General features: G+C 45.2%; 1 protein-coding gene and 1 long non-coding RNA gene across 2 annotated transcripts; both read right to left on the minus strand.

Annotated features, from left to right (window-relative positions):
* Window positions 1–8,471: 8,471 nt before the first annotated feature.
* On the minus strand, window positions 8,472–15,404 carry LOC145876369 (uncharacterized). The gene is made up of 2 exons (XR_014391519.1): window positions 14,887–15,404; window positions 8,472–14,655 (listed from the first exon to the last, which is right to left on the minus strand). It is a non-coding gene; the product is annotated as an uncharacterized LOC145876369 (long non-coding RNA).
* Window positions 15,405–16,976: 1,572 nt separating this feature from the next.
* LOC145876374 (E3 ubiquitin/ISG15 ligase TRIM25-like) lies at window positions 16,977–25,239 on the minus strand. The gene is made up of 3 exons (XM_082972155.1): window positions 24,597–25,239; window positions 24,069–24,164; window positions 16,977–17,252 (listed from the first exon to the last, which is right to left on the minus strand). The coding sequence occupies exons 1-3, from the start codon at window positions 25,191–25,193 to the stop codon at window positions 16,992–16,994; spliced, it is 954 nt and encodes a 317-aa protein (XP_082828281.1). The 5' UTR covers window positions 25,194–25,239; the 3' UTR covers window positions 16,977–16,991.
* Window positions 25,240–26,143: the final 904 nt, after the last annotated feature.

Raw genomic sequence — 26,143 nt, forward strand, 5'->3', positions numbered from 1 at the left:
AGCCAAAGCCTCATTAGATATCGGTCGTCCAGGACAACTAGCCAAAGCCTCATTAGATATCGGTCGTCCAGGACAACTAGCCAAAGCCTCATTAGATATCGGTCGTCCAGGACAACTAGCCAAAGCCTCATTAGATATCGGTCGTCCAGGACAACTAGCCAAAGCCTCATTAGATATCGGTCGTCCAGGACAACTAGCCAAAGCCTCATTAGATATCGGTCGTCCAGAACAACTAGCCAAAGCCTCATTAGATATCGGTCGTCCAGAACAACTAGCCAAAGCCTCATTAGATATCGGTCGTCCAGAACAACTAGCCAAAGCCTCATTAGATATCGGTCGTCCAGAACAACTAGCCAAAGCCTCATTAGATATCGGTCGTCCAGAACAACTAGCCAAAGCCTCATTAGATATCGGTCGTCCAGAACAACTAGCCAAAGCCTCATTAGATATCGGTCGTCCAGAACAACTAGCCAAAGCCTCATTAGATATCGGTCGTCCAGGACAACTAGCCAAAGCCTCATTAGATATCGGTCGTCCAGAACAACTAGCCAAAGCCTCATTAGATATCGGTCGTCCAGAACAACTAGCCAAAGCCTCATTAGATATCGGTCGTCCAAAGGAAGTCTGTAGACGGGAGTGTTTATGCGTCTATACAGAACAACTGGCGTAATTTCCCGGACTATTAAGCGCACCTGAATATAAGCCGCACCCACTGAATTTAAAAAAAAAAGTATTATTTTGAACATAAATAAGTCACACATGTCTATAAGCCGCAGGTGCCTACCGGTACATTGAAACAAATTAACTTTACACAGGCTTTAATGAAACACGGCTTGTAACAAAAATAAATAGGCTTTAATGAAACAAAACTACAAAATGAGGATGTGATTTGCTCGGGTTTCCCAAAAACATGATTTGCTGGTTGGGGTAAGTTTCTCAAAAGCATGTGAAATCACAAAAAAAAAGTGTCTTGGACCCTTACTATGAAATTCAACTTAATAAAATAGATTTAGTTGTTTAAAAAAAAGAACTTCTCCTGTAAGGCAGTGTTATTAAAATGGAGGTGAAATGTCTTTAAAAAGTGGGTGTTAACGAAATGTCTGTGTGGCACTCTTCCCCCTCCCACTACACTTTCTCCCTCCCCTCCCAGGATGTGAAGTTAAAGAACATGGGTTCTTGGCCCAGCGTTCTCAGTCCACCCCCGCCTCCGCTGTCCGCTCCTCTAGCGACAGCTTCGAACAGGTCCGTCGCGTCGCCCGAGAGAAGGAGAGAGAGAAACAGCTAAAAGCACAGGCCAGGAGAGAGCAGGAGAAACTACGGTAAGAGGGAAGGATGGAGGGAGGGAAAGGGAGGAGGAGGAGGAGAGGGAGAAGACCTCTCAGCCGAGGTAGAAACTATGGTGAGAAAAAAGGGAAGGATGGATAAAGGGAGAAGCTCATTCTAGCACCCCATCTAAGCTCATCCCCCTCTGACACTCCACTTTCTCTTCTCCAGTAGCCTTGACGACGAGGACTCTGTGGACCAGCAGAGGGAGCTGGCGAGACGCCGTGAGCAGGAAAGGAGGAGGAGAGAGGTGGTAATACTTTATAGCAGTAATACTACTATAATACTAACATGTTATACTAGTATAGCAGGAGAGAGGTGGTAATACTTTATAGCAGTAATACTACTATAATACTAACATGTTATACTAGTATAGCAGGAGAGAGGTGGTAATACTTTATAGCAGTAATACTACTATAATACTAACATGTTATACTAGTATAGTAGGAGAGAGGCGGTAATACTTTATAGCAGTAATACTACTATAATACTAACATGTTATACTAGTATAGCAGGAGAGAGGCGGTAATACTTTATAGCAGTAATACTACTATAATACTAACATGTTATATTAGTATAGCAGGAGAGAGGCGGTAATACTTTATAGCAGTAATACTACTATAATACTAACATAAAATACTAGTTTAGCAGGAGAGAGTTGGCAGTACTTTATAGCAGTAATACTACTATAATACTAACATGATATACTAGTATAGCAGGAGAGAGGCGGTAATACTTTATAGCAGTAATACTACTATAATACTAACATAAAATACTAGTATAGCAGGAGAGAGGTGGTAATACTTTATAGCAGTAATACTACTATAATACTAACATGTTATACTAGTATAGTAGGAGAGAGGCAGTAATACTTTATAGCAGTGATACTACTATAATACTAACATGTTATACTAGTATAGCAGGAGAGAGGCGGTAATACTTTATAGCAGTAATACTACTATAATACTAACATAAAATACTAGTTTACCAGAAGAGAGCTGGTAATACTTTATAGCAGTTATACTACTATAATACTATCATAATATACTTTTCTAGCAGAAGAGAGGTGGTAATACTTTATAGCAGTTATACTACTAACATAATATACTTTTCTAGCAGAAGAGAGGTGGTAATACTTTATAGCAGTTATACTACTATAATACTAACATGTTATACTAGTATAGCAGTAATACTACTATAATACTAACATGATATACTGGTATAGCAGGAGAGATGAGGAGAGAATCATCATAAAGAGACGTATTAATATATGTATATTCTTGTTATATTATGTATATTCAGTTATATTACAATAATACAGAGGACAGGTAGTTTAGCTGAGTAGAGATGGGAAAGATTAACACTGCATCTAATTCCTCTCTCTCTCGCTCTGTCTCTCATCCCCCTCTCTCTACAGATGGCGGACACCATTGACATCAACTTCCAGAGCAACTTGATGGTCATCTTTGAAGAGAACCTTTTCTGAGAGAGAGATTGAGAAAGGAGGAGAGGGAGAGAAAGAGATATGAACTCTACCTTATCCCACCATGGCTGGGATTTCACACACAACACCCTCCCTCCCTCTGATTAGAGACCCCAGACCAGGATGTGAGCTCCAGAGACTTGAAGGAGACTGAGGTGAGGTACAGTAATAAGGAGTAGCCCTCCCTCCCTCCCTCTGATTAGAGACCCCAGACCAGGATGTGAGCTCCAGAGACTTGAAGGAGACTGAGGTGAGGTACAGTAATAAGGAGTAGCCCTCCCTCCCTCCCTCTGATTAGAGACCCCAGACCAGGATGTGAGCTCCAGAGACTTGAAGGAGACTGAGGTGAGGTACAGTAATAAGGAGAAGCCCTCCCTCCCTCCCTCTGATTAGAGACCCCAGACCAGGATGTGAGCTCCAGAGACTTGAAGGAGACTGAGGTGAGGTACAGTAATAAGGAGAAGCCCTCCCTCCCTCCCTCTGATTAGAGACCCCAGACCAGGATGTGAGCTCCAGAGACTTGAAGGAGACTGAGGTGAGGTACAGTAATAAGGAGATGCCCTCCCTCCCTCTGATTAGAGACCCCAGACCAGGATGTGAGCTCCAGAGACTTGAAGGAGACTGAGGTGAGGTACAGTAATAAGGAGTAGCCCTCCCTCCCTCTGATTAGAGACCCCAGACCAGGATGTGAGCTCCAGAGACTTGAAGGAGACTGAGGTGAGGTACAGTAATAAGGAGTAGCCCTCCCTCCCTCCCTCTGATTAGAGACCCCAGACCAGGATGTGAGCTCCAGAGACTTGAAGGAGACTGAGGTGAGGTACAGTAATAAGGAGTAGCCCTCCCTCCCTCCCTCTGATTAGAGACCCCAGACCAGGATGTGAGCTCCAGAGACTTGAAGGAGACTGAGGTGAGGTACAGTAATAAGGAGAAGCCCTCCCTCCCTCTGATTAGAGACCCCAGACCAGGATGTGAGCTCCAGAGACTTGAAGGAGACTGAGGTGAGGTACAGTAATAAGGAGATGCCCTCCCTCCCTCTGATTAGAGACCCCAGACCAGGATGTGAGCTCCAGAGACTTGAAGGAGACTGAGGTGAGGTACAGTAATAAGGAGAAGCCCTCCCTCCCTCCCTCTGATTAGAGACCCCAGACCAGGATGTGAGCTCCAGAGACTTGAAGGAGACTGAGGTGAGGTACAGTAATAAGGAGTAGCCCTCCCTCCCTCCCTCTGATTAGAGACCCCAGACCAGGATGTGAGCTCCAGAGACTTGAAGGAGACTGAGGTGAGGTACAGTAATAAGGAGATGCCCTCCCTCCCTCTGATTAGAGACCCCAGACCAGGATGTGAGCTCCAGAGACTTGAAGGAGACTGAGGTGAGGTACAGTAATAAGGAGAAGCCCTCCCTCCCTCCCTCTGATTAGAGACCCCAGACCAGGATGTGAGCTCCAGAGACTTGAAGGAGACTGAGGTGAGGTACAGTAATAAGGAGTAGCCCTCCCTCCCTCTGATTAGAGACCCCAGACCAGGATGTGAGCTCCAGAGACTTGAAGGAGACTGAGGTGAGGTACAGTAATAAGGAGATGCCCTCCCTCCCTCTGATTAGAGACCCCAGACCAGGATGTGAGCTCCAGAGACTTGAAGGAGACTGAGGTGAGGTACAGTAATAAGGAGAAGCCCTCCCTCCCTCTGATTAGAGACCCCAGACCAGGATGTGAGCTCCAGAGACTTGAAGGAGACTGAGGTGAGGTACAGTAATAAGGAGATGCCCTCCCTCCCTCTGATTAGAGACCCCAGACCAGGATGTGAGCTCCAGAGACTTGAAGGAGACTGAGGTGAGGTACAGTAATAAGGAGATGCCCTCCCTCCCTCCCTCTGATTAGAGACCCCAGACCAGGATGTGAGCTCCAGAGACTTGAAGGAGACTGAGGTGAGGTACAGTAATAAGGAGAAGCCCTCCCTCCCTCCCTCTGATTAGAGACCCCAGACCAGGATGTGAGCTCCAGAGACTTGAAGGAGACTGAGGTGAGGTACAGTAATAAGGAGTAGCCCTCCCTCCCTCTGATTAGAGACCCCAGACCAGGATGTGAGCTCCAGAGACTTGAAGGAGACTGAGGTGAGGTACAGTAATAAGGAGATGCCCTCCCTCCCTCTGATTAGAGACCCCAGACCAGGATGTGAGCTCCAGAGACTTGAAGGAGACTGAGGTGAGGTACAGTAATAAGGAGATGCCCTCCCTCCCTCCCTCTGATTAGAGACCCCAGACCAGGATGTGAGCTCCAGAGACTTGAAGGAGACTGAGGTGAGGTACAGTAATAAGGAGATGCCCTCCCTCCCTCCCTCTGATTAGAGACCCCAGACCAGGATGTGAGCTCCAGAGACTTGAAGGAGACTGAGGTGAGGTACAGTAATAAGGAGTAGCCCTCCCTCCCTCCCTCTGATTAGAGACCCCAGACCAGGATGTGAGCTCCAGAGACTTGAAGGAGACTGAGGTGAGGTACAGTAATAAGGAGTAGCCCTCCCTCCCTCCCTCTGATTAGAGACCCCAGACCAGGATGTGAGCTCCAGAGACTTGAAGGAGACTGAGGTGAGGTACAGTAATAAGGAGAAGCCCTCCCTCCCTCTGATTAGAGACCCCAGACCAGGATGTGAGCTCCAGAGACTTGAAGGAGACTGAGGTGAGGTACAGTAATAAGGAGATGCCCTCCCTCCCTCCCTCTGATTAGAGACCCCAGACCAGGATGTGAGCTCCAGAGACTTGAAGGAGACTGAGGTGAGGTACAGTAATAAGGAGATGCCCTCCCTCCCTCTGATTAGAGACCCCAGACCAGGATGTGAGCTCCAGAGACTTGAAGGAGACTGAGGTGAGGTACAGTAATAAGGAGTAGCCCTCCCTCCCTCCCTCTGATTAGAGACCCCAGACCAGGATGTGAGCTCCAGAGACTTGAAGGAGACTGAGGTGAGGTACAGTAATAAGGAGATGCCCTCCCTCCCTCTGATTAGAGACCCCAGACCAGGATGTGAGCTCCAGAGACTTGAAGGAGACTGAGGTGAGGTACAGTAATAAGGAGAAGCCCTCCCTCCCTCTGATTAGAGACCCCAGACCAGGATGTGAGCTCCAGAGACTTGAAGGAGACTGAGGTGAGGTACAGTAATAAGGAGATGCCCTCCCTCCCTCCCTCTGATTAGAGACCCCAGACCAGGATGTGAGCTCCAGAGACTTGAAGGAGACTGAGGTGAGGTACAGTAATAAGGAGTAGCCCTCCCTCCCTCTGATTAGAGACCCCAGACCAGGATGTGAGCTCCAGAGACTTGAAGGAGACTGAGGTGAGGTACAGTAATAAGGAGTAGCCCTCCCTCCCTCCCTCTGATTAGAGACCCCAGACCAGGATGTGAGCTCCAGAGACTTGAAGGAGACTGAGGTGAGGTACAGTAATAAGGAGTAGCCCTCCCTCCCTCCCTCTGATTAGAGACCCCAGACCAGGATGTGAGCTCCAGAGACTTGAAGGAGACTGAGGTGAGGTACAGTAATAAGGAGAAGCCTCCCCCCCCCTTAGCGGTGGGGACCGGGAGTACAACTTCCACTTTTTGCAATTTCAGATGCGTTTTTTTGTGTCTAACTGCCCGTTTATCGTTGATGATTGGTGGTTGCCGTGGGCAATGGTGAAACCGGATACCTATGGATAAACAGATATGTGAACTCCTCTTGTATTCTGAAATGAAACCGGAGGGAGGAGGGGAGGACTGAGAACTATTACCTGAACATAAAGAATAAAAAGAGGGTTTAATGGAGAAAGAAGATGTGAACACCTTCTAACGTGCGAGAGGGAGGGCCGGGCGAACGAGAGGATGGACAGACTTCTTTCTCTTTGATTCATTTCTCTCTTAATCTAGAATTTTTCTCTCCCTGTTTTTTGATGTTGGGTTTTATTAAGCGGGGTGGGTGAGGAGATGGGGGAGGGAGAAGTGGGCCGGCTGTGTGTGTTACCATGTTTACGTCCCAAAAGGGCACCCTATTCCCTTCATATAGTGCACTACTTGTGTCCAGGGCCCATGGGGATCTGATCAAAAGTGGTGCGCTATATAGGGAGTAGGGTGCCATTTGGGACTTATCCTCTGAGATGGGTTCAGTTTCTCTCCGGACAGCAAGATGAACACCGGGGTCACACCCCAGCACTATAAAGAAGCACCCTTCCTTCCTTCCTTCCTTCCTTCCTTCCTTCCTTCCTTCCTTCCTTCCTTCCTTCCTTCCTTCCTTCCTTCCTTCCTTCCTTCCTTCCTTCCTTCCTTCCTTCCTTCTTACTCTCCTTGTTCTTTGTGACATCACTGACTTGACACAACTTGAAAGTGTAAAAGCTTGAACTCCATTTTTTCAGTCATGTCTGATTCATTGATTATTTCAAGAAAGGAGGCAGAGAGGGAAGAAAGGAGGCAGAGAGGGAAGGAAGAGAGGGAACGAGGGGAAAAAGAGGAAGGATGAGTGAAGAGAGGAGGCAGAGAGGGAAGGAAGAGAGGGAAGAAAGGAAGAGAGGGAGGGAACGAGGGGAAAAAGAGGAAGGATGAGTGAAGAGAGGAGGCAGAGAGGGAAGGAAGAGAGGGAAGAAAGGAAGAGAGGGAGGGAACGAGGGGAAAAAGAGGAAGGATGAGTGAAGAGAGGAGGCAGAGAGGGAAGGAAGAGAGGGAAGAAAGGAAGAGAGGGAGGGAACGAGGGGAAAAAGAGGAAGGATGAGTGAAGGAGGGAGAGAGGGAAGGAAGGAGGGAACGAGGGGAAAAAGAGGAAGGATGAGTGAAGGAGGGAGAGAGGGAAGGAAGGAGGGAACGAGGGGAAAAAGAGGAAGGATGAGTGAAGAAACGAGGCAGAGAGGGAAGGAAGGAGGGAACGAGGGGAAAAAGAGGAAGGATGAGTGAAGAGAGGAGGGAGAGAGGGAAGGAAGGAAGAGAGGGAGGGCGGGGTACATTTTAAAGGTGTTGGAATGTGGCTCTTGCCTTACAGCTCTGACCTGTAAATGAACACACGCCACTGATTTTATATATATAAATAAATAAATATATATTATATACGATGAAAAGTCCCTAAAAATAATTGGATTATGTTGTTGGGAGGGAGAACGGCTAATCTGCCTTGTGCTCAATTCCCTTTTGGTTTTTTAGAGAATTGACTGTAAATAAAATAAATAAAAATAACTTTTTTTTATGATGCTATAAAAAATAGTTTTGTCTTGTTCATAACCTCCTTTCTCTCATCCTGTTTTTCTCTGTATCAAGTTCAGATATTCAAGAGTTTAAAGACCTCTGTTTTTATTTAAACAGTATGAATAATACCAATGGCTGGGCTGATGGTCAGTTCAGTGACTTGGAGCCTTTGATTGCCTTGCCTCTGGGAGCATGTCGACTTGTTACATGATTACTGAGTGAAAGAGAGCCTATGAAAGTTTTCATGGAGGGTGGGTGCCCCCTGGTGGCTGAACCTGAGATCAATGAGAGAACTTGTCAGAAAAACGACAGTCCCACTTTCTCTGTCAATGTACAAAGTAGAGAGTGGGGGAAAAATGTGTAAAAATGTATACAGAGGCTCTGGAATTTGTCATTAAAAAAATAAATATAAAAATAGTGAAAAAGGATTAAAATAAAGTTCCAACAGTACATGAGATGATCAGACTGAACCAACTGCTATCTTAAAATGTTTATTCAGTTAGGAAACAGAGGATGTATTACATAAAGTTATCACAGAATTAAAGTTATCACACAATTAAATAATAAATCCTCACTCACACAGACAAACATGGCTTCATTATTGTTCACAGTTTATTATCCTGGCTTCCACTGTTAGAATGGCTGAGCGAGAGGAGGTGGGGCTTTTATTGAAGTATCTATGTGGATCCTACTACAGTTTAACCAGCTCAGCTATAGACTACACCAGCATGACTAGTATCTATGTGGACCCTACTACAGTTTAACCAGCTCAGCTATAGACTACACCAGCATGACTAGTATCTATGTGGACCCTACTACAGTTTAACCAGCTCAGCTATAGACTACACCAGCATGACTAGTATCTATGTGGACCCTACTACAGTTTAACCAGCTCAGCTATAGACTACACCAGCATGACTAGTATCTATGTGGACCCTACTACAGTTTAACCAGCTCAGCTATAGACTACACCAGCATGACTAGTATCTATGTGGATCCTACTACAGTTTAACCAGCTCAGCTATAGACTACACCAGCATGACTAGTATCTATGTGGACCCTACTACAGTTTAACCAGCTCAGCTATAGACTACACCAGCATGACTAGTATCTATGTGGACCCTACTACAGTTTAACCAGCTCAGCTATAGACTACACCAGCGTGACTAGTATCTATGTGGACCCTACTACAGTTTAACCAGCTCAGCTATAGACTACACCAGCGTGACTAGTATCTATGTGGACCCTACCACAGTTTAACCAGCTCAGCTATAGACTACACCAGCATGACTAGTATCTATGTGGACCCTACCACAGTTTAACCAGCTCAGCTATAGACTACACCAGCATGACTAGTATCTATGTGGACCCTACCACAGTTTAACCAGCTCAGCTATAGACTACACCAGCATGACTAGTATCTATGTGGACCCTACTACAGTTTAACCAGCTCAGCTATAGACTACACCAGCATGACTAGTATCTATGTGGACCCTACTACAGTTTAACCAGCTCAGCTATAGACTACACCAGCATGACTAGTATCTATGTGGACCCTACTACAGTTTAACCAGCTCAGCTATAGACTACACCAGCATGACTAGTATCTATGTGGACCCTACTACAGTTTAACCAGCTCAGCTATAGACTACACCAGCATGACTAGTATCTATGTGGACCCTACTACAGTTTAACCAGCTCAGCTATAGACTACACCAGCATGACTAGTATCTATGTGGACCCTACTACAGTTTAACCAGCTCAGCTATAGACTACACCAGCATGACTAGTATCTATGTGGGCCCTACTACAGTTTAACCAGCTCAGCTATAGACTACACCAGCATGACTAGTATCTATGTGGACCCTACTACGGTTTAACCAGCTCAGCTATAGACTACACCAGCATGACTAGTATCTATGTGGACCCTACTACAGTTTAACCAGCTCAGCTATAGACTACACCAGCATGACTAGTATCTATGTGGACCCTACTACAGTTTAACCAGCTCAGCTATAGACTACACCAGCATGACTAGTATCTATGTGGACCCTACTACAGTTTAACCAGCTCAGCTATAGACTACACCAGCATGACTAGTATCTATGTGGGCCCTACTACAGTTTAACCAGCTCAGCTATAGACTACACCAGCATGACTAGTATCTATGTGGACCCTACTACAGTTTAACCAGCTCAGCTATAGACTACACCAGCATGACTAGTATCTATGTGGACCCTACTACGGTTTAACCAGCTCAGCTATAGACTACACCAGCATGACTAGTATCTATGTGGACCCTACTACGGTTTAACCAGCTCAGCTATAGACTACACCAGCATGACTAGTATCTATGTGGACCCTACTACGGTTTAACTAGCTCAGCTATAGACTACACCAGCATGACTAGTATCTATGTGGACCCTACTACGGTTTAACCAGCTCAGCTATAGACTACACCAGCATGACTAGTATCTATGTGGACCCTACTACGGTTTAACCAGCTCAGCTATAGACTACACCAGCATGACTAGTATCTATGTGGACCCTACTACGGTTTAACCAGCTCAGCTATAGACTACACCAGCATGACTAGTATCTATGTGGACCCTACTACAGTTTAACCAGCTCAGCTATAGACTACACCAGCATGACTAGTATCTATGTGGACCCTACTACAGTTTAACCAGCTCAGCTATAGACTACACCAGCATGACTAGTATCTATGTGGACCCTACTACAGTTTAACCAGCTCAGCTATAGACTACACCAGCATGACTAGTATCTATGTGGACCCTACTACAGTTTAACCAGCTCAGCTATAGACTACACCAGCATGACTAGTATCTATGTGGACCCTACTACAGTTTAACCAGCTCAGCTATAGACTACACCAGCATGACTAGTATCTATGTGGACCCTACTACAGTTTAACCAGCTCAGCTATAGACTACACCAGCATGACTAGTATCTATGTGGACCCTACTACAGTTTAACCAGCTCAGCTATAGACTACACCAGCATGACTAGTATCTATGTGGACCCTACTACGGTTTAACCAGCTCAGCTACAGACTACACCAGCATGACTAGTATCTATGTGGACCCTACTACGGTTTAACCAGCTCAGCTACAGACTACACCAGCATGACTAGTATCTATGTGGACCCTACTACGGTTTAACCAGCTCAGCTACAGACTACACCAGCATGACTAGTATCTATGTGGACCCTACTACGGTTTAACCAGCTCAGCTATAGACTACACCAGCATGACTAGTATCTATGTGGACCCTACTACAGTTTAACCAGCTCAGCTATAGACTACACCAGCATGACTAGTATCTATGTGGACCCTACTACAGTTTAACCAGCTCAGCTATAGACTACACCAGCATGACTAGTATCTATGTGGACCCTACTACAGTTTAACCAGCTCAGCTATAGACTACACCAGCATGACTAGTATCTATGTGGACCCTACTACAGTTTAACCAGCTCAGCTATAGACTACACCAGCATGACTAGTATCTATGTGGACCCTACTACGGTTTAACCAGCTCAGCTATAGACTACACCAGCATGACTAGTATCTATGTGGACCCTACTACGGTTTAACCAGCTCAGCTATAGACTACACCAGCATGACTAGTATCTATGTGGACCCTACTACAGTTTAACCAGCTCAGCTATAGACTACACCAGCATGACTAGTATCTATGTGGACCCTACTACAGTTTAACCAGCTCAGCTATAGACTACACCAGCATGACTAGTATCTATGTGGACCCTACTACAGTTTAACCAGCTCAGCTATAGTCTACACCAGCGTGACTAGTATCTATGTGGACCCTACTACAGTTTAACCAGCTCAGCTATAGACTACACCAGCATGACTAGTATCTATGTGGACCCTACTACAGTTTAACCAGCTCAGCTATAGACTACACCAGCATGACTAGTATCTATGTGGACCCTACTACAGTTTAACCAGCTCAGCTATAGACTACACCAGCATGACTAGTATCTATGTGGACCCTACTACGGTTTAACCAGCTCAGCTATAGACTACACCAGCATGACTAGTATCTATGTGGACCCTACTACGGTTTAACCAGCTCAGCTATAGACTACACCAGCATGACTAGTATCTATGTGGACCCTACTACAGTTTAACCAGCTCAGCTATAGACTACACCAGCATGACTAGTATCTATGTGGACCCTACTACAGTTTAACCAGCTCAGCTATAGACTACACCAGCATGACTAGTATCTATGTGGACCCTACTACGGTTTAACCAGCTCAGCTATAGACTACACCAGCATGACTAGTATCTATGTGGACCCTACTACAGTTTAACCAGCTCAGCTATAGACTACACCAGCATGACTAGTATCTATGTGGACCCTACTACAGTTTAACCAGCTCAGCTATAGACTACACCAGCATGACTAGTATCTATGTGGACCCTACTACAGTTTAACCAGCTCAGCTATAGACTACACCAGCATGACTAGTATCTATGTGGACCCTACTACAGTTTAACCAGCTCAGCTATAGACTACACCAGCATGACTAGTATCTATGTGGACCCTACTACGGTTTAACCAGCTCAGCTATAGACTACACCAGCATGACTAGTATCTATGTGGACCCTACTACGGTTTAACCAGCTCAGCTATAGACTACACCAGCATGACTAGTATCTATGTGGACCCTACTACAGTTTAACCAGCTCAGCTATAGACTACACCAGCATGACTAGTATCTATGTGGACCCTACTACAGTTTAACCAGCTCAGCTATAGACTACACCAGCATGACTAGTATCTATGTGGACCCTACTACAGTTTAACCAGCTCAGCTATAGTCTACACCAGCGTGACTAGTATCTATGTGGACCCTACTACAGTTTAACCAGCTCAGCTATAGACTACACCAGCATGACTAGTATCTATGTGGACCCTACTACAGTTTAACCAGCTCAGCTATAGACTACACCAGCATGACTAGTATCTATGTGGACCCTACTACAGTTTAACCAGCTCAGCTATAGACTACACCAGCATGACTAGTATCTATGTGGACCCTACTACGGTTTAACCAGCTCAGCTATAGACTACACCAGCATGACTAGTATCTATGTGGACCCTACTACGGTTTAACCAGCTCAGCTATAGACTACACCAGCATGACTAGTATCTATGTGGACCCTACTACAGTTTAACCAGCTCAGCTATAGACTACACCAGCATGACTAGTATCTATGTGGACCCTACTACAGTTTAACCAGCTCAGCTATAGACTACACCAGCATGACTAGTATCTATGTGGACCCTACTACAGTTTAACCAGCTCAGCTATAGTCTACACCAGCGTGACTAGTATCTATGTGGACCCTACTACAGTTTAACCAGCTCAGCTATAGACTACACCAGCATGACTAGTATCTATGTGGACCCTACTACAGTTTAACCAGCTCAGCTATAGACTACACCAGCATGACTAGTATCTATGTGGACCCTACTACAGTTTAACCAGCTCAGCTATAGACTACACCAGCGTGACTAGTATCTATGTGGACCCTACTACAGTTTAACCAGCTCAGCTATAGACTACACCAGCATGACTAGTATCTATGTGGACCCTACTACAGTTTAACCAGCTCAGCTATAGACTACACCAGCATGACTAGTATCTATGTGGACCCTACTACAGTTTAACCAGCTCAGCTATAGACTACACCAGCATGACTAGTATCTATGTGGACCCTACTACAGTTTAACCAGCTCAGCTGTAGACTACACCAGCATGACTAGTATCTATGTGGACCCTACTACAGTTTAACCAGCTCAGCTATAGACTACACCAGCATGACTAGTATCTATGTGGACCCTACTACAGTTTAACCAGCTCAGCTATAGACTACACCAACATGACTAGTGTCTATGTGGACCCTACTACAGTTTAACCAGCTCAGCTATAGACTACACCAGCATGACTAGTATCTATGTGGACCCTACTACAGTTTAACCAGCTCAGCTATAGACTACACCAGCATGACTACTATCTATGTGGACCCTACTACAGTTTAACCAGCTCAGCTATAGACTACACCAGCATGACTAGTATCTATGTGGACCCTACTACAGTTTAACCAGCTCAGCAGTACTATTATAATCGATATAAAACCCAGGATAGAGGGGCTGAGTGAATGTGGTCTGGACTCTGTGGAGGAGGGTCATTGTGTCAGAGACACTGTAGAAGGACAGAGTACCTGCCTTGTGATCCAGGTACACTCCTACTCTGGAGGACTGAGGGCCTGATACTTTAGTCCCAACATTATTGTGTATGAAATAATAACCACCTCTAGAGCACAGTAAACTCCAGGACTTGTTATTGTATCCAAATATATTATCTGACCCTGTTCTGCTGATGTCTTTATATGAGACTGCTGTAATAACACCACCACTCCACTCCACCTCCCAGTAACAGCGTCCAGACAGACCCTCTCTACACAGAACCTGCAACGTGTTGGTGAATCTGTCTGGATGGTCAGGATATGGTTGGACTTGGTCTGTACAGGTCACCTTTCTGTTCCCTTCAGACAGAGAGAGGAGTGTGTCTGCTGTGTTTGGGTCCAGTGTGAGCTGACAGGAATCTGGGAGAAGAGCAGAGACCAATGAGGGGAGTCAGAACAATAAGTTAAGTCAGATACTGTATCTACCCTGTCTTTGATTAGAGCACAGCAGAGATCAAATAAGAGAAATATGAGGAGTCAGATAGATACCCAGTCTTTGATTAGATCTACTATTGCTATATATTTCTAGAGTGATTGTTAGGAGTGGCAGTAAAAAGAGACTGTTAGTTACTTCACAATAAAGAGACTCACATTGTAACAACTGTTCTCTGGTCTTGGGCTCTGGAGGCAGAACAACCTCCACTATATTCACTACAGACACACAAACACATTGACAGAGAGAGGGAATGTTATCATCATACCATATTCCACATGTATATGACTAGTAGGGAACTTTCAATGGTCTAAAGTTGATGTTCTGATTGTTTTCAACACACCTGTAGTGGAGATCTTGGTCCATTCTCCTTTAAGGAAGTCTTCTAGTTTCTCTCTCAGTTCAGACACAGTCTTACTCACATCTCCAAAGTACTGAAGAGGACGGACAACGATGCTGGGTAAGTCTGAAGATACACTGATACTGGAGAGAGACTGATAACTCTGGAGAGAGAGAGACAGAGACAGAGAGAGAGAGAGACAGAGAGATAGAGAGAGAGAGACAGAGAGAGAGAGAGACAGAGAGAGAGACAGAGGAACAGAGGGACAGAGAGAGAGAGGGACAGAGGGAAAGAGAGAGAGAGGAGGGACAGAGAGAGAGAGAGAGAGGGACAGAGAGAGAGACAGAGAGAGACACAGAGAGAGGGACACAGAGAGAGACAGAGAGAGAGAGGGACACAGAGAAAGAGACACAGAGAGAGAGAGAGAGACACAGAGAGAGAGAGAGAGAGAGTGAGAGAGAGACAGAGAGAGAGAGACAGAGCGAGAGAGAGAGAGAAAGACAGAGAGAGGGGGACACGGACAGAGAGATACAAAGGGACACAGAGAGAGAGACACAGAGACCCAGAGAGAGGGGGACACGGACAGAGAGACAAAGAGGGACACAGAGAGAGAGAGAGACACAGAGAGAGAGAGACACAGAGAGAGAGAGAGAGAGGGACACAGAGGGACACAGAGAGGGACACAGAGAGGGAGAGAGGGACACAGAGAGGGAGAGAGGGACACAGAGAGAGGGGGGGACACAGAGAGAGGGGGGGACACAGAGAGAGGGGGGGACACAGAGAGAGGGGGGGGGACACAGAGAGAGGGGGGGACACAGAGAGAGGGACAGAGGGAAAGAGAGGAGGGAGAGAGAGAGAGAGAGAGAGGAGGGACAGAGAGAGAGAGGAGGGACAGAGAGAGAGAGAGGAGGGACAGAGAGAGAGAGAGAGGAGGGACAGAGAGAGAGAGAGGAGGGACAGAGAGAGAGAGAGAGAGGGGGACAGAGAGAGAGAGAGGGACAGAGAGAGAGAGAGAGAGAGAGGGACAGAGAGAGAGAGAGAGAGAGGGACAGAGAGAGAGAGAGAGAGAGGGACAGAGAGAGAGGGACAGAGAGAGAGAGAGAGAGAGAGGGGGACAGAGAGAGAGAGAGAGAGAGAGAGAGAGGGGGACAGAGAGAGAGAGAGAGAGGGGGACAGAGAGAGATGAGAGAGAGAGGGGGACAGAGAGAGATGAGAGAGAGAGGGGGACAGAGAGGGAGAAGAGAGAGAGGGGGACAGAGGAGAGAGAGAGAGAGAGAGGGGGACAGAGAGAGAGAGAGAGGGGGACAGAGAGAGAGAGAGAGAGGGGGACAGAGAGAGAGAGAGAGGGGGACAGAGAGAGAGAGAGAGGGGGACAGAGTGAGAGAGAGAGAGAGAGAGAGGGGGACACCGAGGGGAGGACACAGAGAGATGGACAGAGAGAGAGAGAGAGGAGGGACAGAGAGAGAGAGGGACACAGAGAGAGAGAGAGAGAGAGAGAGAGAGAGGGACACAGAGAGAGAGAGGAGGGACAGAGAGAGAGAGAGAGGGACAGAGAGAGAGAGAGATACAGAGAGAGAGAGAGATACAGAGAGAGAGAGAGAGAGAGGGACAGAGAGATACAGAGAGAGAGAGAGAGGGACAGAGAGAGAGAGAGAGACAGAGAGGGAGAGAGAGAGACACAGGGAGAGAGAGAGACACAGGGAGAGAGAGAGAGACACAGGGAGAGAGAGAGACACAGGGAGAGAGAGACACAGGGAGAGAGAGAGACACAGGGAGAGAGAGAGACACAGGGAGAGAGACAGACACAGGGAGAGAGAGAGAGAGAGACAGAGAGCGAGAGGTAGAGAGAGACAGAGAGAGAGAGGGACAGAGAGGACAACATAATGATTGAGATGAATAGTTTCACATGAAGTTAATTTCACATCACATGTAACAAGACAGTTTAGTTACCTGGAGGAAATGGATGTGATCCTCTGTGTGTGAGAGCTGCTCCAGCTCAGTGCTTCTCTTCCTCAGCTCAGCTATCTCCTGCTTCAGTTGCTCCAGGACTCCTTCAGCTTCACTCACTTGATCCTTCTCTTGGGCTCTGATCAGCTCCTTCACCTCAGAGCTCCTTCTCTCAATGGAGCGGATCAGCTCAGTAAAGATCTGATCACTGTCCTCCACTGCTGCCTGTGCAGAGCGCTGTTGAGAGAGAGAGAGAGAGAGAGAGAGAGAGGGACAGAGAGAGAGAGAGAGAGAGAGGGACAGAGAGAGAGAGAGGGACAGAGACAGAGACAGAGACAGAGAGAGAGAGAGAGAGAGAGAGAGAGAGAGAGAGAGAGAGAGAGAGGAGAGAGAGAGAGAGAGAGAGAGAGAGAGGACAGAGAAGAGAGGGACAGAGAGAGAGAGAGACAGAGAGAGAGAGAGACAGAGAGAGAGAGAGACAGAGAGAGAGAGAGACAGAGAGAGAGAGAGACAGAGAGAGAGAGAGACAGAGAGAGAGAGAGACAGAGAGAGAGAGAGACAGAGAGAGAGAGACAGAGAGAGAGAGAGACAGAGAGACAGAGAGATAGCAGTTAGTTAATACACAACCCCCTGCCTCTGATGCCCCTTCCCTCCCGCTAAGCCCACCTCCGTACGGTACAGTAGCCTCTGTGCTGCTTTGAGTCCGAACGCTGCCACCCTGCTCTCCAGGTCCACCAAACCCAGTGATCAGTGGTTCCTCCCAGACCCACGGCCCAGTCACCACACCCCCCCCTCCTCTCGTGTGGGTCTCAGCAGCTGCCAGGCCCTCAGTACTGCAGCATAGAAATCAGAGACCCCTGTTGTATTGAGTCTCTCCGGCCGCATGATGAAGAGCTGCTGATCCAGCCACAAACCCAATTCAGTTTTCCATAAATGGCACCAAAAACTGTCTCCCTTTTTAATTTACCACTAAAACCTGTTCTTAGGACCAAGCCATAAAAAACTGTATTATAATAATAACTGGTTTACGTTTTAACTACCAACAATTGGTAAAAACTTTCCCCTTTCGGAAACAATGGGACGACCTCAGAGTTGACAAGGTAAAACTCTGTTGTTCTGCCGCTGAACAAGGCAGTTAACCCACTGGTCACCAGGAGGCCGTCATTGTAAATAGAATTTGTTCTTAACTGACCTGTCTAGTTAAATAAAGGTTTCATTAAAAAGTCTGGCAATAACTTAACTTTTCATTATTTAGACAGACTCCTCTAAATAATAAATATAATAAAATAACAAAAAAAAAACAGTTAAATGCTAAGTACTATACATAGGTTTTATTTAAAAAATAACAATAGAACCTATTTAGTACTATAATGGTATTTACTAACATAATATTATTACTATAATAGTTTCTAAAGGGGTTCTAGGCTACCCTACCCTAGAATTAGGGTTCAGGATAAAACAGGTTATACGTAGGGTTAGAGTTTCTGTACAGCACTTTGTGACATCTGCTGATGTAAAAAGGTCTTCATAAATACATTAGATTGATTGTTAGGTTCAGGGTATTTAAAGAGATAAACTGTATGGGTTTATATCTCTCTTGCTCCTCCCTGTGGTCTTCTGTGGGAACTACATACCTCATTCACCACACTTGATAGACTCATAATCTGAGGTAGCAACTGAGTCAGAGCTACAAATCAATGATCTCCACCTATCCATTAGGTTTACAACTCAGTGAACCTGCGCAGCATTCTCTCTATTTGATGTCTACGAACCAACAGATTTCAACGATTATCATATTACCCAGCAGCCATTTAGAAACAAATAAAAAAAGGTTATTTATTTTTATTCTTTCTTCTGACTGTTTAAATCGGACACATCTTGAAAAAGAGAACAGGGACATGCGATTTGTTGAGAATTTACACCTTTTAATATATATATACAGTTAACCATGACCAGAACATGTTTAACGTTTGAAGGCTTTGCGCCAACCATCCCTGTAGGTCACTACAATCTATAACCAGGTGAACAGTGAGCTTCCTCACCAAGTAGCTGTAACCTAGTTAATAATAAGTTACCTGAGGTAAACCTACAAGGATAGTTAATAATAAGTTACCAGAGGTAAACCTACAAGTTTAGTTAATAATAAGTTACCTGAGGTAAACCTACAAGTTTAGTTAATAATAAGTTACCTGAGGTAAACCTACAAGGATAGTTAATAATAAGTTACCTGAGGTAAACCTACAAGATTAACGCGGGCTGGAAGAGAATTACTTCAAAACCACAGCAAACAGCTGGGACATATAGTAATATTATATATATATAATATTATATCACTGGGCTCCTCTGTGCTAACAAACCCTGTGTACCACCCCTCCCCTGTTTAACCTTGAATTTCGTTCAGAAAAACACTTCCACATTTAGCAAAACGAACCAACTCTTTACGGATCTGTTCGGTGGTAATAAACGGAGGCAGATTAGACACCACTACTCTTGTCGAAATCAGCACCAACACAACCCCTCACATAAATCATACTGGTAACTAGCCGGGTAACAAGACTCACCTTTTACATTACCACAACCACCGCCTTGTTCATTCTGGATACAGAGTGGATATGTTCCTCTCCCACCTGTTCACCGACCAGGATCAATAATTCCTCCACACCATTCTCCACAACGCACCTGAAGAGACAGCGTTTCTTCTCCACTCGGTTGAGGACATCAAACTACCCTACTCCCTCCTCAACTCTAACCGATAAACAGCGGAAACCGATAAACAAACCCTCCCACCATGACAAAATACATTTGGAAAATAGGCAAAAGAATAGCTGCACTCTTCACGAACGACAAAACCTCACGTTACCAACTTCTTCTTCTTCTATGGTATAATGGCGGTCCTCAAACCAACGTTAAAGGAGCGTGGCGCCTCCTACTGTGCTGAAGTGTGTTCAATCACGGTTTACACCATTTCTAAATCCTCCTACCTAACTCAGTACTTCTGAGAAAATAAAAAAGATCCCTACTAACTTCTAATAGACCCTCCCCCATCCCCCAAATCCCTTCCAAACCCCCCAACCCCATCCAACCTCAATGACCCTACACTTCAATCTTTCCCTCTCTTCAACATCCTTACAACAATATAACAACACATGCTCCACCGTTTCATTGACAATACCCTCCAGACACAAACCATTCACATGCTGCCAACCAGATGGAAGGACCAGTTCAATGTACAATGTCCTAAACACAATCGAGGAAACACCACCTCTTCCTTCCTAATCTGACCTTTGAACCTTGGTCCACCGACCTTTCTTTGGAGGGCATATAAATGCCGTCCCTTGTGCTCAGAGTCCCATCTCTTCTGCCACACATCTATCAAAATGTCTCTGATCTCACATTTGTCCTCACCTCTACCCAGTGGAACATTAATATATATTATATCTTGTTTTAAAGTTATTTTAGCTAACTAGTCTACAATTTCATTCCATTCCACACCTGAATGTGCTGGGACCCAGCAGAATCTCACTACTAGACCCATTCTCTCAATTCTCCATAATAACATTAACCTGTTGGGGATAGGGGGCAGTATTTACACGGCCGGATAAAAAACGTACCCGATTTAATCTGGTTACTACTCCTGCCCAGTAACTAGAATATGCATATAATTATTGGCTTTGGATAGAAAACACCCTAAAGTTTATAAAACTGTTTGAATGGTGTCTGTGAGTATAACAGAACTCATATGGCAGGCAAAAACCTGAGAAGATTCCATACAGGAAGTGACCTGTCTGACAAGTTCTTGTTCATCTTGACTCTTTTTATTGAAGACTGAGGATCTTTGCTGTAACGTGACACTTCCTACGGCTCCCATAGGCTCTCAGAACCCGGGAAAAAGCTGAATGATATCGAGGCAGCCCCAGGCTGAAACACATTAGCGCGTTTGGATAGTGGCCGATCAGAGGACAATGGGCTTAGGCGCGTGCACGAGTCGACCCCATGCTTTATTTTCTTTCGTCTTTTTACCTAAACGCGCAGATTCCCGGTCGGAATATTATCGCTTTTTTACGAGAAAAATGGCAAAAAAATTGATTTCAAACAGCGGTTGACATGCTTCGAAGTACGGTAATGGAATATTTAGAATTTCTTTGTCACGAAATGCGTCGTGCTCGTCACCCTTCTTTACCATTCGGATAGTGTCTTGAACGCACGAACAAAACGCCGTTATTTGGATATAACTATGGATAATTTTGAACCAAACCAACATTTGTTATTGAAGTAGAAGTCCTGGGAGTGCATTCTGACGAAGAACAGCAAAGGTAATAACATTTTTCTTATAGTAAATCTGACTTTGATGAGTGCTAAACTTGCTGGGTGTCTAAATAGCTAGCCCTGTGATGCCGGGCTATGTACTTAGAATATTGCAAAATGTGCTTTCACCGAAAAGCTATTTTAAAATCGGACATATCGAGTGCATAGAGGAGTTCTGTATCTATAATTCTTAAAATAATTGTTATGCTTTTTGTGAACGTTTATCGTGAGTAATTTAGTACATTTTTAGTAAATTCACCGGAAGTTTGCGGGGGGTATGCTAGTTCTGAACGTCACATGCTAATGTAAAAAGCTGGTTTTTGATATAAATATGAACTTGATTGAACAAAACATGCATGTATTGTATAACATAATGTCCTAGGTGTGTCATCTGATGAAGATCATCAAAGGTTAGTGCTGCATTTAGCTATGGTTTGGATTTATGTGACATTATATGCTAGCTTGAAAAATGGGTGTCTGATTATTTCTGGCTGGGTACTCTGCTGACATAATCTAATGTTTTGCTTTCGTTGTAAAGCCTTTTTGAAATCGGACAGTGTGGTTAGATTAACGAGAGTCTTGTCTTTAAAATGCTGTAAAATAGTCATATGTTTGAGAAATTTAAGTAATAGCATTTCTAAGGTATTTGAAAATCGCGCCACGGGATTCAACTGGCTGTTGCGTAGTTGGGACGATTTCGTCCCGCCGACCCTAGAGAGGTTAATACCTCCAATAGTAGGTCACTCCTAATAGATTTACCAGATGATAAACTATTCAATACAGACAGAGAATCTGAGGATACTATAACTCTAACAGGCTGTACGTCCTCCACCCACTGGAGGACAACTATTATCACCAACAGTTCAACTGAGTACACTGACAGTTCATCTGTTAGTCTTCTACATATCTGCACATCACATTCAGGAAGGTAAACACCTGCTCCTGTGGGCCCACTATCTGGGCCCTTGGATCCATCTGTGAAAAGAGGTAAAAAAAGCATAACAACTTCTACCAATGTAATTGTCAACCAGTTTCCCTTTATCACTGACTTCTGACCCAATCTTTCCTTTTGTCTACCAAGGTTAGATCAACAACAGGATCTGGGAGTAACCATGGAGGAACATCCCCTATCACCACAGAAAGGGCCAACCTCCAACTCCCTGAAACTACTCTCATCAGCAAGCTTTCCAACTGTCCAACCAAAACCACTGCCTTGTCTACTAGTATATTCCCAACAGTCATCTAGAACAGTAGCAGTGGGATGCTCAACCTCACAGCCTTTCAACCCAATAAGCTAATGACAATTTATTACGTCGTATATCCAAAGGCATCTCACCTGCCTCAACTGGACTATAATATAAATCCATGATATTATGGGATACAAAATGGGAAAAGGGGAAATTATGATAATACTAAAAAAACACCCTTCTAACTAACCCTACACTCATTAAAACCCACTACCCCATTCCACTACTTTGAACCTATCTGCTCCTGCACCAGGCCAACTAACCCTACACTCATTAAAACCCACTACCCCATTCCACTACTTTGACCCTATCTGCTCCTGCACCAGGCCAACTAACCCTACACTCATTAAAACCCACTACCCCCCATTCCACTACTTTGACCCTATCTGCTCCTGCACCAGGCCAACTAACCCTACACTCATTAAAACCCACTACCCCCATTCCAATACTTTGACCCTATCTGCTCCTGCACCAGGCCAACTAACCCTACACTCATTAAAACCCACTACCCCATTCCACTACTTTGACCCTATCTGCTCCTGCACCAGGCCAACTAACCCTACACTCATTAAAACCCACTACCCCATTCCACTACTTTGACCCTATCTGCTCCTGCACCAGGCCAACTAACCCTACACTCATTAAAACCCACTACCCCATTCCACTACTTTGACCCTATCTGCTCCTGTAACCAGGCCACCTAACCCTACACTCATTAAAACCCACTACCCCATTCCACTACTTTAACCCTATCTGCTCCTGCACCAGGCCAACCAACCCTACACTCATTAAAACCCACTACCCCCATTCCACTACTTTGACCCTATCTGCTCCTGCACCAGGCCAACTAACCCTACACTCATTAAAACCCACTACCCCCATTCCACTACTTTGACCCTATCTGCTCCTGCACCAGGCCAACTAACCCTACACTCATTAAAACCCACTACCCCATTCCACTACTTTGACCCTATCTGCTCCTGCACCAGGCCAACTAACCCTACACTCATTAAAACCCACTACCCCATTCCACTACTTTGACCCTATCTGCTCCTGCACCAGGCCAACGACCTGGGAGGACGGGACACCACCACTCAACACACCCTGGAACTCTTCTGAAGTCAAATCTAGTATGACCAAATACTTCTCTGCAGCTGCCACCAAAACATATTTTTTTTCTGTGATTTACATTCCATTTCTGCGGTACAGTTGATAACCATTTGCTATGAACACTAAGAAGCCAACCTTACTGAAGCATATATCCCTCGTTGGCCCGTCCCTCTGTGCTGTCACAGATCTACTACTCACAGGGATCCTCTCAGGATCCCTCAGCCTTGACCCATCCTCCTCTACTTTCTTCACTGCCTCAGCAGTGACAACCTGTTCCCAACAGTGGGGTCAGTGGGATTGGATAGGGGCCCCTCTACCTCTCTCTCTCTCTCTCTCTCTGACTGGAGGAGACAGGTGAAATGGTGTGTCTCCTCTGGTCAACAATACTCACCTTGAGAGACTTCACAGCCTGTTGGAGCTCCTTCAGCTCCTTCTCTCTCTCCTGGAATCTCTGCTGGACCTTCTGCTGACTCATCCCCAGCTGCCTCTGTGGAGAATCACTCTTCAATGAGCTATCAAGCTTTATTAGTCCAGTAGATCAATAGTATAGTAATGTGACATAGGGCCCATAGAGAGGAAGGTCTAAAAAATGGATGGTCCATTTACTAAATGATATTTATTTGTTGCTATGTGAATGATTATAGTTTTTATGGTAGGACTACATGTATCAACAGGTTGAGACTGAACTTTGGACTCATAAAAGCCCATTCAGAATGATAATAGTGTTTGACATTATAAAATGGTGATACATCTGGAGAATCTGGGTTGACATATCAATATACTCAAGGTTTGTGTTCATATTTGTTCTGCTGAGGATTCATTTCATTTGAATGATCTCATATTCAAACAGCCTTAGTTCCTACTGTATCTTTAATTCTTTGTTTATCAGACAGTCACCAACAAGTTGTTCTGGTCTTACCTGTTTCTCAGTCCTCTCTGCTGCAGCTGACACTGTATCATGGCCTTTATGTTCATCCATTGTACACATCAGACAGATACACTGCTGATCGGTACGACAGTAAACCTCCAGCAGTTTGTCATGATGAGAGCAGATCTTCTCCTGTAGTTGTGCGGTGGCTTTGACCAGCTTGTGCTTCTTCAAAGCAGGAGATTCGTAGTGAGATTGGAGGTGAGTGTCACAGTAAGAGGCCAGACACACCAGACAGGACATGAGGGCTTTCTGCTTTCTGGTCCCAGTGCAGAAATCACACGCCACATCTCTAGGTCCAGCATAGCACAGAGCAGGAGGGGGAGCAGCCTGGAGTCCTGTCTTCTTCAGTTTCTCCACCAGCTCAGCCAACATGTTATTTTTACTCAGCGTAGGCCTCGGACTGAAGGTCTGTCTGCACTGAGGACAGCTATAGACCCCTTTCAGAACATCCTGATCCCAGCAGCCCTCAATACAGCTCCTACAGTAACTGTGTCCACAGGGGATGGTGACTGGTTCCTTCAGTAGATCCAGACAGACAGAACAACAGAACTGGTCCTGGTCCAGCAGAACTCCATGTTGAGCCATTTGGACGGTTGTTCACTCTCACACAGACAGACGACACAGAGACTCAGATCAGTTTCGTTTCCTCAGAAGAGAGTTTGTGAAGGGGGATGGACTTCCTGGTTCTGCCAGAGGGGTGGGGTTAAAGGGAGGGAGGGGTTAGAGGGAGGGAGGAAGAGAGAGGAACTGCATGCAACATCAAGAGGGAGACAAATAGTCTTGTTCCTTGGTTAGAGCCCTTAACATGGAATAAATGAAATAATGAATCTTAAAATGTGAGTTATTAGAATATAAAGGGTAACAGTTTCTATGAAGTACATATTATAATTATTTTAATGACCTTTATAATGCCTTATAATACACTTATGTGTTCTAATAAGCAATAAGGCCTGAGGAGGTGTGGTATATGTAAGGAATGCGGACCTGGTGGCAGTGAAGTCAGACGCAGGAGAGCAGAGATAGGTAATAGCCGGAGCAGTTTAATACAAAACGAACCTACATGGGTACAAAACCCGATGCGCACCAGTAACAGAGTACAAGCACTTACAAACAAACAATTCCACACAAGGACATGGGGGGAACAGAGGGTTAAATACACAACAATTCATGATGGAAATGGAAACCAGATGTGTAAGAAAACAAGACAAAACAAATGGAAAATGAAAAAGTGGATCCACAATGACTAGAAGACCGGTGACGCCGACCGCCGAACAAGGAGAGGAAATGACTTCGGTGGAAGTGGTGACAGTATATGGCTAATATACAGTACCACGGCTAAGTGCTGTTTTTAGGCACGACGCAAAGCGGATTGAGAATTATGTAACACTTTCAAAAATACAATCAAATAAAAATGTTATTGGTCACATACACATATTTAGTAGATGTTATTGTGGGTGTAGTGAAATGCTTGTGTTCCTGGTTCCAACAGTGCAGTAGTATCTAACAATACACCCTAATGTAAATGTCACAGGTGT

The sequence above is a fragment of the Salmo salar genome, unplaced genomic scaffold (assembly GCF_965601325.2).
Source record: "Salmo salar unplaced genomic scaffold, fSalSal1 ptg000586l, whole genome shotgun sequence".
Classification (NCBI taxonomy): domain Eukaryota; kingdom Metazoa; phylum Chordata; class Actinopteri; order Salmoniformes; family Salmonidae; genus Salmo; species Salmo salar.

What these genes read in the sequence shown, in the direction of transcription:
- LOC145876374 (XM_082972155.1), bottom strand. Translation starts at nt 25,193, where the DNA reads ATGGCTCAACATGGAGTTCTGCTGGACCAGGACCAGTTCTGTTGTTCT. An exon ending in CAGAGAGGACTGAGAAACAG is followed by an intron (nt 24,165 to 24,596) that starts GTAAGACCAGAA and finishes GATTCTCCACAG; the next exon opens with AGGCAGCTGGGGATGAGTCA. An exon ending in AGGCTGTGAAGTCTCTCAAG is followed by an intron (nt 17,253 to 24,068) that starts GTGAGTATTGTT and finishes CTCTCTCAACAG; the next exon opens with CGCTCTGCACAGGCAGCAGT.